The sequence below is a fragment of the Saimiri boliviensis genome, chromosome 5 (genome assembly GCF_048565385.1).
Source record: "Saimiri boliviensis isolate mSaiBol1 chromosome 5, mSaiBol1.pri, whole genome shotgun sequence".
Classification (NCBI taxonomy): Eukaryota; Metazoa; Chordata; class Mammalia; order Primates; family Cebidae; genus Saimiri; species Saimiri boliviensis.
Window position 1 is genome coordinate 111,564,524 of NC_133453.1, and position 15,627 is coordinate 111,580,150.

The 15,627-nt window shown below is 39.0% G+C and overlaps 1 protein-coding gene across 2 annotated transcripts in view; it reads right to left on the minus strand.

The window, feature by feature from the left end:
* The window catches only part of CNTNAP5 (contactin associated protein family member 5), an 891,734-nt gene that overhangs the window by 158,917 nt on the left and 717,190 nt on the right, over nucleotides 1–15,627 (minus strand). For both annotated transcript variants that reach the window (XM_010342190.3, XM_074399829.1), the window contains exons 15-17: nucleotides 9,759–9,886; nucleotides 9,411–9,581; nucleotides 352–570 (exon numbers count right to left, since the gene is read on the minus strand). In XM_010342190.3, coding sequence (XP_010340492.1) covers nucleotides 352–570; nucleotides 9,411–9,581; nucleotides 9,759–9,886 — 518 coding nt within the window. The remainder of the gene's footprint in view (nucleotides 1–351; nucleotides 571–9,410; nucleotides 9,582–9,758; nucleotides 9,887–15,627) is intronic.

Consider the following 15,627-nt stretch of genomic DNA (forward strand, 5'->3'; position numbering starts at 1 on the left):
TACACCCACTAATTTGTAAAGAGGTGACATGTCCTGTCCCTTAGAGCAGATTTATACTACAATGATGAAGAACAAAATGGGTCCCTGGACAGAAAAGACAATATTACAAAAAGAAAATGTACAGAATCTGGACAACCTCAAAATTTGGTAAAGGTTAGCATCATCTTAACTTGCCGTAGTTAAAGAAGATAGAAATAAAGAACTTACAGAACGAAATTCACAATTAGAAATGATTTATGACATTTTGATCATCTCCCAGATCTAAAATAGAAGAGACATTTTTTCTTGGACATGGTCACACAGTGATGTTGTAGGGGCTTAGCACAAAGGGAGCCTTAAGATGTCCCCTACCTACAAACAACTGGCTGTTCAGCTGCAGTCGGAAATGGCCCTCCTCCGACGTCTCCCTGGTGCTCCTTGGAAGGTTGTCCACCTGCAGGGAGGTCTCCTTGAGGTTCCTCTCAGCCCGGACATAATGCCATTGGTTGTCATTCAGAAGAGAAGGAGACTGGACTACAAGCTCTACAGGACCATTCCCGACATCAATGGCAAAGGTGATCTCTGAAGGAGCTGAAACCAGAAAGGAAAACAGGAAGAAGGATAGAGAGCATTGTTAGCACATTCAAGGCACAAGCTTGAGTGGGAAACATGATTGCAGGTTAATATCAATGTGGACATTTCTTTTGGAATCCCTGCAGCATTGAAATCACCATTAGTAGTAACATCTACCAAATTAAATGTGTATACTTGTTCCAAGTTCTGTTTTCCTGCTAATTGTGCAAATTCAGGAACCAGGATAGGGCCCTGGACCACTCATGCTTATCTGATAAACCTGCCTAAGTGCCAAGTCCTTGGAATTTTTGGATCTGTTGTGGCTTCAGCTGTGTCCTCAAGGATATCTGCAGACATTGGGTTAGCTAGGCAGCTCCACTCCTGCAGGGAAGAGACTCATTCCCTGGGAAACCCAGCTCCTTCTCCTTATTTTATTAATGCATGTGATACAAGCATTTGTGCTATTTCCATAACAAAAAAAGCTCAGAAAGTTGAATTGCCCTCTACAAGGAGACACAGCTGCAGTTTGCAGTGCAGGCAATCAAACCCAAGCCTCCAGTTGTCACACGGGACTCCTTCCATGAGTCTTTCTGCCTCTCTATAGCTATCTTTGTGCAATTGAAACCAGATGGCAGCCAGTCAGAGGTAGGCATACTGATCATGGTGAAATGTTAATGATGATGGTAGAGGTGATGGTGGTGGTGATGGTGGTGGTGGTGGAGGTGATGGTACTGCTGATGGTAGTGGTGGTAGTGCTGGTGGTATTGACAGTGGTAGTGGAGATAATGATGGCAATGGTGATGGAAGTGATGATGATGGTGATGGTGGTGATGGAGGTGATGATGATGGTGGTGACTGTGGTGGTGATAATGGTTGTAGCGATAGTGGTGGTTGTGACAGAGGTAATGGTGATAGTGACCGTGGCAGTGCTGTGGTGATCATGGTGATGGTAGTGATAATGTCGTTGTTGGATGGTGGTGATAGTGGTCATGGTGGTAGTGATGGTGGTGGTAATGGAGGTAATGGTGACAGTGATGGTGATAGTGATATTGGCAGTGATGGAGGTGGTAATGGTGATTGTAGTGATGTAGTGACTCTAGTGATGTTGGTAGTGATGGTGCTGGCAGTGGTGGTAATAGTGGTGGTGGTAGTGGTGGTCGTGGTGGTGGTGGTAGAGGTGATGGTGGTAATGCTGATGGTGATGGTGATGATGGCAGCGCTGTTGGTGAAGATGATGATGGCAGTGCTGGTGGTGGTAATGGTGATGCAGTAATGGTAGTGATGGCAGTTATGAGGTGATGGCGATGGTGTAAGCAATGGTGGTGATGATGATAGTGGCAATGGTGGCATAACCATTAAGAGAGAGAACTGGAAGTTGGAGCACAGCAGGAACAATGAACTCTATGACAGGCACTATGCTAAACACTGACCTTGGATTATCTCATTTTAATACTCAAAACCACCCTATAAGAAATGTACCATTATTCTCATTTTATGAGTGAGAAAACTAAAGTTGACAGAAATATAAATAATTTGCTGAAAGTTTCCTAGGTGGTAAGTATAATTTGACTCTAAAGGCAGGGGTCTTCACTATTTTGCTCTATTGAGTATAATTGTCTTGTGTTTTCCATTATCCCATAAGAATTTTCTTAATTTAAAGGAAGTGAAGGGGTTAATTGTAAACTGAGGATGAGGAGAAGACTGGAACTTTCATATGTCAGACATTCCTTTTTTCTTCCAGGCACTTTTATAATTGATCCCTCTCCTCTATCCCCTAAAACAGGAAATGGGTATTTATTTGACAAAGTCATCAACTGCCATATTTAAATGATCGGAAATGCCAAGACAAACTCTACCCCAGACCACTCTCTTCCCAGCCTTTAAACCTTAACCGAAAGCAGCCTAAGTCAAAGTTCCTATTACACAGAATTCTGAGTATCTGAGAGCTTGAATTACTTTGCTTTCTGGTAAGCCCTGACCTTAAGGAGAGGGAGTAGGGTGGAAGCAATAAGAATGGGATGCCAGAGTTTGGACTCTGGAGCTATTGTGACCTAAGGCAAGTTTTCAATGTCACCATGCCTCAATTTTCTTCTCTGCAAAATGGGGATACAAACAGCACTTAAATCATCAGATTGTTTAGAGATGAACCCTGATAAAGTTATTAGAACTGTGCCTGACACATACTGCAGGTTCGACAAGTGACAGGTGTTGTTATTATTACTGTGTCCCGTGATTTTTCAACCTTGGCAAATTGGTTTCGGGCTACAAATTCATGCCTTAAAAGGAAACAGAATTGAAGGGAACAGATTGAGTGACGAGCAGTTAGACTAAGTAAGAGTGAAGGCGGCCCCTTGAGTATTTCCCTGTTTCTTATTCAGATCGCCAATGCCACCTGGCAACCCTGCTCATCTCAAAATTTAAAAACACTTAACTGAGAGATGACTGGACTCCACATTTACATTTTTCTCTAAAGCAAAGAATAAAATTGGTGAGAATTTGGGTGAGGGATGTTAAAGATTTTGCTAAAAGTTTTCCTGCAAGTCTAGCCTTATGGGTATTAAATTCCACTGAGACGGTGCATGCTTGTGGAGGTCTTGCTGCTCTGCTGTTTCTGGCCCTGTGCCCTGACCACCACCTCCATAATAGGTTTCCTGTCTGTGCTTACCTCTGCTCCAATATGCAGCCTGCTGCTGAATAATAATCTGTCTCCCCAAGTCTGCAAACTCTAGAAGAACACTTCATTTATTATATACTCAACACCTAGGACTGTGCCTTGTATACAGGAAGTTCTCATTTTTTTTCATTAATACATCATTACACTGCACATACTAAATGTGATTCTGCAATTTTCTTTATATTTTTACAGTTTTATACCAAGGTGTTAGGGTCCTTGGAAAGTCTTTAAATTATTACTATTTAACTTTATTAAAGAAACTATTAAAGATACACTATGTTTAAGCAATTCCTCCTAGAATCAGTAAAATTCAATAAAATTAGTTAAAATTTACTGAGTACGTACTGTCAGCCAAGTACCCTGCTACTCATTTTTCACAAATTGACTCTCTTAAGCTTTGCTACAACCTTATGAGCCAGGTAATCTTTTACAGATGAGGAAACTGAGGTACAGGTGGCTAAGTAAGCTGACCCAGTGTGGGTGGGGCAGACTCAGGATTTGAATCCAGGTGGTGTTTCCCAGAGCTCCATTTATAAATCATTATTCCTATGCTAAAACCTCCAAATCTGGAAACCTGTGCAGTCGCCCTCGGTAGTCAAAGCTAGAACAGATAATAAAGGTGCCTGAAAACAACGTGAGTCAATGAATGATACATCCCACTTTGGCCGGTGCCTTTATGACAGGGCACTTAAGGCAAACTCAAGCTGGCTGTCACTTGCTGAAGAGGTGAACCTTGCCCACTGGCCCTGAATAGGACGTGACAGCAGTAGCCCTATCAGGAACTTACCCTCTAAGCTTCCCTTCCCCCGACCTTCTGACAAATACTTTCTCTCACCAGCTATTTACGGTTCAAGGCAAAGCTAAGGAGTTTCCTCAGCCTTTCATGGAGTTTTTATCCAAACCAGGCCCTATGGTAGGCACTGAGAATTCTGAGACAAATGAAACAAGATGAGCTGGCGATTTCTTTTGAGAAGACTGATAAAGAAAAGAAAGGGCATGTTTAGGGCTATGACAGAGTTCCTACCAAGTGCTCCTAGGACATGAGAAGAAGGCTGCTAAAAATGCTCCTGTAGGATGTTCTTTCAGGACCGACCACCAAGCCCATTGGAGAACATCCTCGGTCTGCACTCAGCACTTCTCCCAGCACTCAGTCCTGAGCTTCATGAAGACGGAACCACACTCCATTTCCGTGCCCTCAGTTCGCACCTCGGGTTGGCATGGGAGAGATTTCAGGATCCAGGTATGGAATAAATAATGTGTAAGGCCTTAACATAGTGAGTTAATCTCTCTGACCCTCCATGTGTCCATGTGTAAAATGAGAAGTATGAACTAAATAAAATACCATTAAATTTTTTTGGAGACATCATCTCTTTAAGGATCTGATGGCAGCCACAGTTTCTATCTTTAGACAAATAGTCCATGTGGTGTTGCACAGAATTGCAGGGGCTTCCCATAGGTACTGTGCCTCAAAACCTGGAGGTAAATAATTGCATGTTCTCTTGAGTTCTAACATTGTCAATCCTGTAGACCCATGCAAAGCAGAGTTGGGGGGTGCTGTAAGGAGCCAGCCAGAGCTGAGTGGGTTCTGGATTCTAACTCTTCCCAGCCAATTCTAACTCTTACCACTTCTCCTCTCTAGGCTCATCCTTCCGACCTGTGCACTGTGTGATGATAAAATCACAGTACAACATAGTGATAGTCGTCAATGGGAGTGCTTGGAAACAGAATGAAATCAGGAAATTAAAGAATTTAGTATAGTGTCTAATCAGAATAATTGCTCAACAATTCAACAAAAATGTAATTATTGATAGTATTCATTTGTACTATTTTCTGACGTTCCAACTATAATGTGTCCAAGTTAACACCACATTTGGTAATATTCTCAGTATGATGCTTTGAAATCATAAAATTAAATCTTTCTCTCTCTTTTTGTGTATATATATATGTACATATACAGTATACACACACACACATATATATACACATAAACATATACATACATACATTCACACACACACACACACACACACACACACAACATATATATGTACAGTTTTTTTCCTGATCGGCTCAGGAAATTTCTGGTTTTGTTTCCTTTCCAGGCATTTTTAAAAATAAATTACACATTTAAATTCTGACAGCTGACTTAGAAGAATCCTCATTGATTGTCTCCCTGATGACTACCTTCTTTCCAACAATACTGTTTGCTTTGGGAAACTTCCCTCTTTCACTTTCCCATGAGTTTAGGGGAAGCTACCCACTCTCTAGTGTCGGGGTGGGCCCCGGTATAAACCAATCTGCAATCTGTAATTTCCCAGCCACAGACATTGGTTCTTAGAGGCCAAGTGAATGGTTTCTCAGGAGGATTATTGTAAGGCAGGAAAGCAGGGATTCTTCACCAGCTGGAGATGCAGCTCCATCATGAGGGAGAACTAGCCTTAGATGGAAGTAGACATTCAACGTTCAAAACAGAGAGAGAAAACCATCAGACCACTGATAACTTTGTTAAACTACTGAAAACAACCATAAATAAAGCCAGTCTTACTTCCTCTGGGCTCAGTCACATGCTCCAGTACAAGCGAATTTCCATTCTTGTGGCTGCCAGTTCAGATTGAATTTTCTGTTTTTTGCAGCCAAAGGCATTTGGGTGGCATATAGATGCCACAAACCCCATGTTACATAAACAAGCATAAGAAGGGAGAAGAACTTGCTCCAGGCAGCTCACAAACCCACTTGGAAGAACGAAAGTTTGGGTCCACAATGGGTTCTAGTCTAAGTTCTTCCCACTATGCCAGAATTGGCTCTCAAAGGCCATTTCCTTCTGCTCTCCTCATCTAAAGTACCAAATTCTACCTGTACAGCGATTGTGAGATAAGTATCAAAATCGCCACTGTTTCCACAGGCTCACTGAAACACATTCACTAAGATGAGAACAGAGCAGCATGTCTTCTTTTTCATAGAGTATGGGCTACAAAATTTAAATATCTTTGGAAGCAGGCTGGAAAGCAAAGGATTGAAAATCTCATGGAAACCTACCGTTCCCTGTTCAACAATTTGGATATATCAACCTTGGAAACTGCTGCTCAGATCGTTTTAGAGGAACACTCCTTGGGGATGGGAGGGAAATCTATTCTGAGCCACTGCGTCTGTTAAAAGGCCATTTCCTTTCCAAATGGCTGGTCTGTGGTGGTTTCTTGCTATGAACCCTTTAGGGTACAAATTACATCTGCCTAAAATGCATAATATGAGTGTAGCTGTAAATAAAGAATGCAAGATGCTCCCCCATCCCACCCCAAAGTTTGGTCTTTTCCCCTTTTAAATATTAATAATAAAAAACATTTTGAGAACTATAAGATCTTGGCGTTTGTGGCATAAATTTATAAAAAACTTTTCAATGTTTTTATATAAAATATTGTCTTGGAAAGTGTATGTTCTGCAATCTGGTGATATATTATACAGCAAACAATTACTTCAATGTGTTTTGATTTTTGTCAAATGTAATTCTAACCTGTGTTAAAAACAATATTGCATAAGCCAAAGGGAAAATACAATACCACAAAGTACAAATTGGACATTGATGTATAATTAACACTAAATCATCAGTCATTACCTTGTAGTAATATACCATGACATTTGCTGCTATTTTAATGAATCAAAAGGCCACGGGGCCTAATTTTTATTAAATTTACATTGAGGTTACCATATCCGTATTATAAAATGGTTGGCATTCAACTCAACATTTTTAGAGACTGATCAAGTTAGGTATGAGGGATCTTGTTTCACACCAAAGCCACAAGAGCTTACTCCCATTAATAGTCTCAGTTGTTGGAGTAAAAGGAGGTTAAAACTACCAGTTAAGAAGATCTTTTTCCTTGGATGTGTTGTGCTGTAGCTGTAAAAGAAACACTTAGCTGCTTGGTCATTTGCAGGGGCCTTAGATACCTCTACCATCTCCTCTGGCTCCCCCAGTCAGTTTTGATTTTTGGGCGGGGGAGTCTCCTTTTTGGAGCTCTCACATTTCCAAGTTCTGTGGCTAAGACATTACTTAGGCTTTCAAGGGTATTTCATGCAGTCACTTCATTATAATGATATAGTCAATTGCCTCAATCAAACTACAGAAAAAATGTTCACTTAGACACACACAGATAGGGCACCTAATGACAAGCCTGAATCTTTATGGTCATGAGAAAAACAAGGACAAGCTGCTGGGTGCAGCCTACTCTGTGTATAAGCAATAAGGAGTGCACTGAGTGCTGAGAACCTAAAACAATAGCAAAAGTCACTAAAATACATCTTTTTAAAAATTATTACCATGAACAAATAATTCTAAACAATGTCAGTGATAAAATATTCCTTCAACAAACACATTTTTTGTTGGTCTGTTTGAACAAAGATGCTGAGGCTACTGTTACTATTTTTTTCTGAGACAGAGTTTCACTCTTGTCACTCAGGCTGGAGTGTAGTGGTGCAATCTCGGCTCAGTGTAACCTCTGCCTCCTGGGTTCAAGGGATTCTCCTGCCTCAGCCTCCTCCGGAGTAACTGGCATTACAGGCTCCTGGCACCACGCCCAGATAATTTTTGTATTTTTAGTAGGATGGAGTTCCACCATGTTGACCAGGCTAGTCTTGAACTCCTGACCTTAAGTGATCCTCCTGACTAGCCTAGGCCTTCCAATGTGCTGGGATTACAGGTGTCAGCCTCTGCACTTGGACGCTACTGTTAATTTTTAACAATGTATATGTAAACTTCAAATTAGTATGTTTTATTATTTTCCACTTAATAAATATTATATTATGAGGGAAAGTTAATACAGACAACTCCAGATTTACCATTGTCTCCTAAACATACAGAATCAAATATATTTGTTTATTTTAAGATTAAGAACTCAAGTTCTCATTTTTCATCTGTCTAATTACTGTGCTAGCATTGTTTAACTTAAATCTAATGTTGAATACATGAATGTACGGAACCACAGAGGTTTGAGACAAAATTTGCACCTTACTAGAACCCAAGCAATTTCAAATTCTTTGGAATATGGTAACTTTTTACCTAACAGAATAGAAATTTATGATATATCTTCTGCTGAAAATACTTTAGTGGTATTTTTTTGCTTGCAGAAATATTTGGAAGTTTCTAAAACCAATCCTGAAAGAAAAACATTGACAGTATTGGAATTTCCAGAATTTATTATAAAATCAATTTTTTATGAATTTTTAACAAATACATTCTGAGGTTTAAAACCTTACCTATTTGCATAGCTCTTGTTTCATATGAAAAACCTAAAATTAATAGAAAGTGTTATTTGCTCAATATAAGATAAATGAACATGTGTATACTCTTTTGAACATGAGCATGGGAAGAAATTTAAATTTTATAAAGTCACTGTCAAATTTGCAGAGGTAGAGACTCAGGAACATAAATTTAAATGTATTACCATGATCACAACAGAGAAGTATATAGGTATACTTTTTTCTTTTTTATTAAAATTATGACCATGTAATTTTTAAATTGTGTTTTATTGGTATTGAAACATTATAATATTAGTATAATTATATACAAAATGTTTAATTATAGGAACCATCTGTATTTCTGTTATTTTTCATCGCATGCCATGATTATTACTGAATATAGTTTATATGTTGGGTATGCAGTGCTAAGAGGTGATCCACTTCCTGGCATCAAATGTATTAGATATGCCACTGTTGATGGGGGAGTGGTAGAGAAACCACGGCAATTCTGATTGGATAGTCACATGTCCCTAGGGCGGGAAATAAGTCAGGAAATTACTTTTGGAACTAAAGTAAAATAAAAAAAGGAGACCCCAACTATGAATAGAAAGCATAATAATCCTCTTTTCAGCTTTGCATGGAAAGTGTCATAACAAAAGTCCTGTAATATGGAAGATTAAAGCCACAAGTAAGAAATACCTTTGGAAACTCATAGGTGTCTATGAGAATTTTTGGAATGTCCATAGTTTGATGAGAGAATGGCTGATTAAATACTGACAGTTCATAATAAATCATAAAGCATCAGAAGGAACTAGACATTATCAATGGCTAATTTTACAGATTTACAGTGAGATTAATTTGCTGGTACAAATGCTCACCAGTGATTGGTGGCAAAGACAAGACTAAAACTTGTTTCTTGGTCAGTTACATTAAATTCGTAATTTAGGGCACTTACAGCTTATTTCGAGTCGAATGAAGTCTTTAATGCCAAGATTTTCTAGGAAAACTCCGGATAATGCTGTGGTTTTAAAAAAGAAGGAAATATCGGCACTGAATTCCGCATGGAAGGTGGGAAAGTGGAGGTAAGAGGCTTCTGTATAAAATGAGACGGCGTTCCAGAAGCGTCCTGCAAATGAAAAAATACTTCAGCATGGTTTATCTTTTTCAATGGGATATGAGAAAGCACTGGGCATGTGGATAATTTTCAAGACTAGGGCACACTGCAGGGAAAAGGGATAAGGGAGTAAAAACATCTTGTGTTCATGTAATGCAGAGAGAAAGCTTCTTTCGATTCGGTACTCACGGTCACCATAGCAACGCAAGGGACCAATTCTCCAAGCGGCTTCTGAGTTTGATCTGTCGGTATCAGTGATAACTATCTGAGTGACAGGCAAGTGGTCTTTGAAGGAAAGAAAGCCAGTATCATTTGTCCTGCAAAACATAAATTTAAGAAAAAAAGAGGACAAAGTGTGGATAATCTAGGGACTCTTTTCCATGGCCCCTCTTTTCAGAAGTGATTTGGGCAGTTGCAGTAGGGTAGGGGCAGAGAGGGGGAAAACAGAAGGCTTTTCATGGCCTAAGAGTGTGGGAAAGGAAGCAATGTTAATTACAAAACCCATGGCCGGCTTCCAAAAACAACTGAATTTTACATCTTCCCCACGTGTGCTTGTAGAAATGGATAGTTGACCAAGATTGCTGCTGCTTTTGGTAGCTAAGAGCACCCCACCTGCTCAATCTGTGCGAATGTAACATTAAACTTCACCTCTCATTCCCATAAAGAAATCTGCTATCTCAGCAACTAACTTGAAACAGCCATCACAAATTCCACTCAGAAATTACCCCCAAGGGCTTGTTTCAGCCACCTGCCAACAGGTTTTAATCAACTTTAGATTTTTATTTTTTTTTTTTAATGACCTTTTGACTCCAGGTGTTTTATAGTTACTGGTTTGTTGCATTTCTTTTGGTTCTTAAAGATCTCGGTAGTTAATGACCCTGGCTTTGTTTTGGTTAATCATGCAAATAAGATATTGACTAGTCACCTTTGGAAAAGGTTAAAAAAAAGAATCGGATAAGCCATTGGATATTTTCTCTTTCTTTTAAGGTGGTGTTTTTGGACTCATAGTAAGGGTCACATCATTTGGCTGAGAGGAAAAACTAGATGTAGGAAACTAGCATTGAATGTATAACAGAGGCAGATGGGTATTTTCCCCCAATTTCCCCCAAACAATAATCCTATGCAGTGGGTGTCATTATGTCCATTCACGAATGAGGAAACTCAGGTTCAGGATATTAGATAGCTGGTCTAAAGTCACACCTCATGCCACAGAAGAGGCAGGAACAACATCACGTTCTTGGTATCCCCAGTACGTATCCCATGTCTTAAGGACATAGTTTTAGAAGCATACAGCTGTGTTCTGGAATGCCAGTTCCCAGGTCCTAGCAGTGTTAGACTTGGCAAATAATTTCATATCTGAGATCCTCAGTGTGCTCAATTTTAAAATGGAGATAACATCTACATCCCAGTGACTGATGGGTTTAAAACAGATTATGTAGTCACTTAGCATGGTGCCTGATCTATGGTAAATGCCCAAAAATGGCAGCAGTGACACTTATTTTAGTTCTCATCTTTGTTCCTGAACTACTCTGCGGCCCCAGGCAAGTCAATTCATCTTTTTATGCATCCAGCTATGATTCTGTATTGAAGAGCTTAAACTACACAGCACATGTAGAAAATTAAATGTTCAGATTTATTGTCCAACTCATGAAATTTGGAGAAAAACATATTAATTCATCTCGGTTATAAATAAGTCAAATATTCACCTGTACACATATTCCTACAGGTCTATCAAATGGAAAATGTAAAGAAATGTACTGCACAATATCTACAATTCAAATACCTCTACTTAGAGGCCATTCAAAGGATATAGAATAAGGCTTTTGTCTCAGTCTGAAAGTACATCTATGAACTTTGCATAGACACAGGGATGAATTTGAATCTCCACATTCCAATATCTTTTCAGGCAGAGATTTCAAAGCAAATTCCAAACAGTCGATGTGTAATGAAGACCAAGCCAAAATTCTCTCCTGAAGAAATTCTGTACTGCTATTGAATTGCATGTCTCTCCATTTCCATCTTCAAGGTGAAAATGGTAGATTCTAAAGTCTGTCCATCAGTGCCAACTACTGTCTTTACTATAGACTTTGGCATCTTGTCTACAACAATTTGATGTTTTTGTGTCAAAGTGTTGGGATCTACAAATAGCACTCTAAAAATAAAAATCTCTTCCAAATAACAGAGGGAAAAAATCACATTTAGTTTGATGATTCAAGGCACATTACTAAGAATACTTTTTACCTGAAAACTTAAAGTAAATTGCTCTCTAAAGCTGTTTCATGCAACGGAAACAGATACAAATTTAAATACCTACAGGGGCCAAGCAAGTCAAAAAGTATGTGAATCCAGCTTTGTGTTAGTAATAAATGGAAATTGACACACAATCTCAGTGTTGGGGAAAGAGAGATAAGCATAAAGTAGGTGTCTCAACTAAAGCAGGGCTGTAGTATTGATTAACAACAGGAAATTATGCCATTCTTTAATACAAGACCAAAGAGCCACACTAAATTATTAATGAAAAAGTTTTCAGTTTTCAAATATTGGCAATGAATTAAATTTCTTTAAAGAATTATAGTGGGAACTTACACTGACTGGACCAATCCACCCATGTGAGGGCTGCATTGAGCCTATAGGCAATGGAGCCATCAAGGGGAATTTGCATACTTATTCTTGCTTTTAAGGTCCATTAGGAATATGATTAGACTTAATTAAATTTATGAGTGACAGGTATGATTCCAGCATTTCAAAGCAATGGGTACGACAATTGGTGGTGATTATCATGGTGGGTTTTAGTCACAATAAAATGATGCAAATGATGGTGGCACCTATTGATAAGCAAGGAGCTGACAGTTATAGATTTGCTTTCTTCATGCCAAGGGTGAGGACTTTGCAGACTTTCACTTTCTTTGGAACAAAATGCAAGGCCCTTCCTAAGTACAGTTGAGAGATGATTGTGTTGTATGTAGTAGGACAGCCTGTCACTGGGACCAGATGACACGAGTTGAATCCATGTACCTCAATACCCTAGTAGTATAACAGCAGTGAGGTCACTCTGGGCCTCAGTTTTCTTATGTTTTAAATAGTTAAAACAATAATAATGATTTGATATTGTTGTATGAATCAAAGTGAGTTATGTATACAAAATAGTTAACACACCAACTTATCGATAGTAGAGACATAGCTATGAAAATTCTCTTTAAAGTTTGAAATAAAAACATGACACATAACGAATATATAAAAGGAGAATAAGAAACAGCACCCCACAGCTGGAATGCATGAGCAAAGCCGCCAGACACTCTCATTTATGGAGCCTATAAGGGCACATGAGATAGGCATGTGATCCTTAAAAAGCACTTTAGTATGACCTAAAAAATAATAAAACACATGTGGCAGGAAGAAACTTAAATATTCTCAAGAGCAAGGGCGTGGCCCAGAATTAGTCGATGTGGTCTTCTTTAAGTCTCTGAATCTTGGTATTTCACCCAATTTAGAGTGGCAGAGTGCTGGTGGGGTATCATTGTATCAAGTCTGATGAAATGTCACAGACTGACATTCATTTTCGCCAAGCAGTTTCGGCTCACTGCTGCTTGGTAAGCTTCTTTCAGTACATAATTTAGGTGACTTAACTATAAGAATTATAGTGAGGTTTATTTCCCTCTTTTGTGTCCTTTATTCTTTTAGTCACTCAGAAGTAGCAAATAAAATATTACATATGGTAGACAAATATACAAGTTTAGGAAGAATTCAAGACCTCAGATCCTGTTGAAGGCCATGTGTGAATCTAAGTGGATCAACTTCAAGAGACTCCACAACTCCTTCCCCTGAGTGGGGTACTTATGATGTTCTTCATTTCTTGTGGCTGGAAAGGAGGAATGGCCAGTAAGATGCCTGCAGGCAACTCTTCAAGTCTGCAGTGCTGCCCTGTGCTTGTTGATAATTCTATCTTACCTTTGTTTAAGGAACAATTATTTCTCTTTGAATTTCTTTCTCAACACTTCCATATTAAAAAAAAAAAAAAAAGACCGAGGAGATTAGGTAACAAGAAGGTTTAAATGAGCTTAAGGGTCATTTGGCTGCCAACCGTTGACTGGTTAAAAATACAGTCTACCCAGGATAATATCCATTCCCTTGTGCTCCACACAGACTGAGCCACATCTGGCATCTTGTTTTTATTTCCTAGAATAAGAAACTAGGGGAGAGGGAAAATTAAGTATGCATTTAAAATGTTCAGAAACTATTTTTTGCTATAAATGCTCTAGAAACCTGAAACCGAAGGACTTTTCACAAATAGATACTTTACTGTTAAATGAAAATGACCCTCAAGACATTATAGTTGTAAAATTGATTTAAAAGATACTACCACAGATGAAGATTTTAGGAGGCATAATTTATAGAGCGTGCCCTGAATATAAAGAAAAAAAAACAATTAGTGATGCCATTTTATGTGTGTGTGCATACACACACACACACATACACACACACACACACATATGATTCCAGGTATGATTCCAGGTGTGTGTGTGTGTGTGTGTGTGTGTGTGTGTGTGTGTGTACTTTCTAGATTGCCATCAGCCTTATTCAGGAAGCAATTAGATTAAAAGTCAAAAGTATTAGATTACACGACATACTTGCGATTCAACACCGCTTAGATCTGGATGATTCTGAAACATAAATCTCTCTTTCTCTGGAACAAATCGATTGTTTGTCTTCTCCAACTCTCCAAATTTCTCAAGACTCAACTCGAGTTTCCTCTCAAAAACGTTGCCAAATATTCTATATTCTCTTTTCCTTCTCAATTCTAATTTCAATTATTTGTATGCTATATTTTGTGACCTTTATTTATACATTGGCCTGTGTGTGTAATTCTTGTTTTCCCTTGTTGGAAAACGGGTAAATGTTTCATAGAGAATAAGCTCAGCATCAGTCAGCAATGAAGAAAGGGTATCTGCAAAGTCAGACCATCTGAACCCAGGTGATTTGTTCTCTCTTGGCTGGAGCAATCCTCCCCTTAGCCATGGATGACTTTTTATCCTGAATCTCATCTTCTGATTTCTCAGGGCACTTCCTTCTTCAGTTGAGCTCTCTCTTTATGTTGTATCTTCAACTTCTCCCTCTTTCTGCTTGCATGCTGTAGTCGTTCTCAACCCTATCTCTCAATCTAGTTACTTCCCTTTCTTCTTTTCTCTTCAGAGTCAAATTTTCTTCAAATAATTGCCCGCATTCTCTCATCTCATCTTCCTCTACAGCCCGTCCTCCTCAACCTATGACAACTGGCCCTTTCCCCTGCCAGTCCACTGAGACTTCTCTTATTAAATTGCTACTTTCCATGGAATGTGTCAGCCCCTAACACCCTTCATTTTGTTAAAGCATTTTACATTTTACCTTTGCCTTCTTCGCTGTTATACACACACACATTCCTCCATGAATATATATTCATTTAGCTGTCTACTGAATCCTTCCCTGGGATGTCATCAGGCACCTGAAACCAAGATGCTCAACCTCCTTCACTAGTCATTTTCACAGGGGTCAGCTTTCTCACCTGTCTGTGTTACTCACCTCTGTGAATGACTTGTCCTGTACACCCAGTTGCTGAGGTCATAAGCATATGAGTCTTCATTTCTCTCCTCTTTCTTACTTCCTCCCTTGCTCTTAATTAACAACTTCCACCAGTTTCACCATCTTCATGTCTCTCCATTCACCTGCCTTATCCTCATGCTTCTGGACTCTGTTGTATTTTGAGATCTCATGTCTCTGCCTAGATGTTGAGGATGGTGACATAAACTTGATCCCTGCTTCTAATCTATCCACTCTATTCCTGTCATCCTTCTTATTACTCCAGTAAACATGTTTATATAACGTGTACCATAATTCATACTTTATTTCTTAAAACCTTTCAAGAGGTCTCTAGCTCTTGCAGATAAGTCCAAACACCAAAAATACTTATAAAGTGGACAATAAAATGCAATTTTAAACCCCTATTGCCTTTTACAGAGATAAATTCTTTTTATAAAAAATTTCTAAATTAGAGGCACTGCCAGAGTTTGAGTTTGCTGCTGGT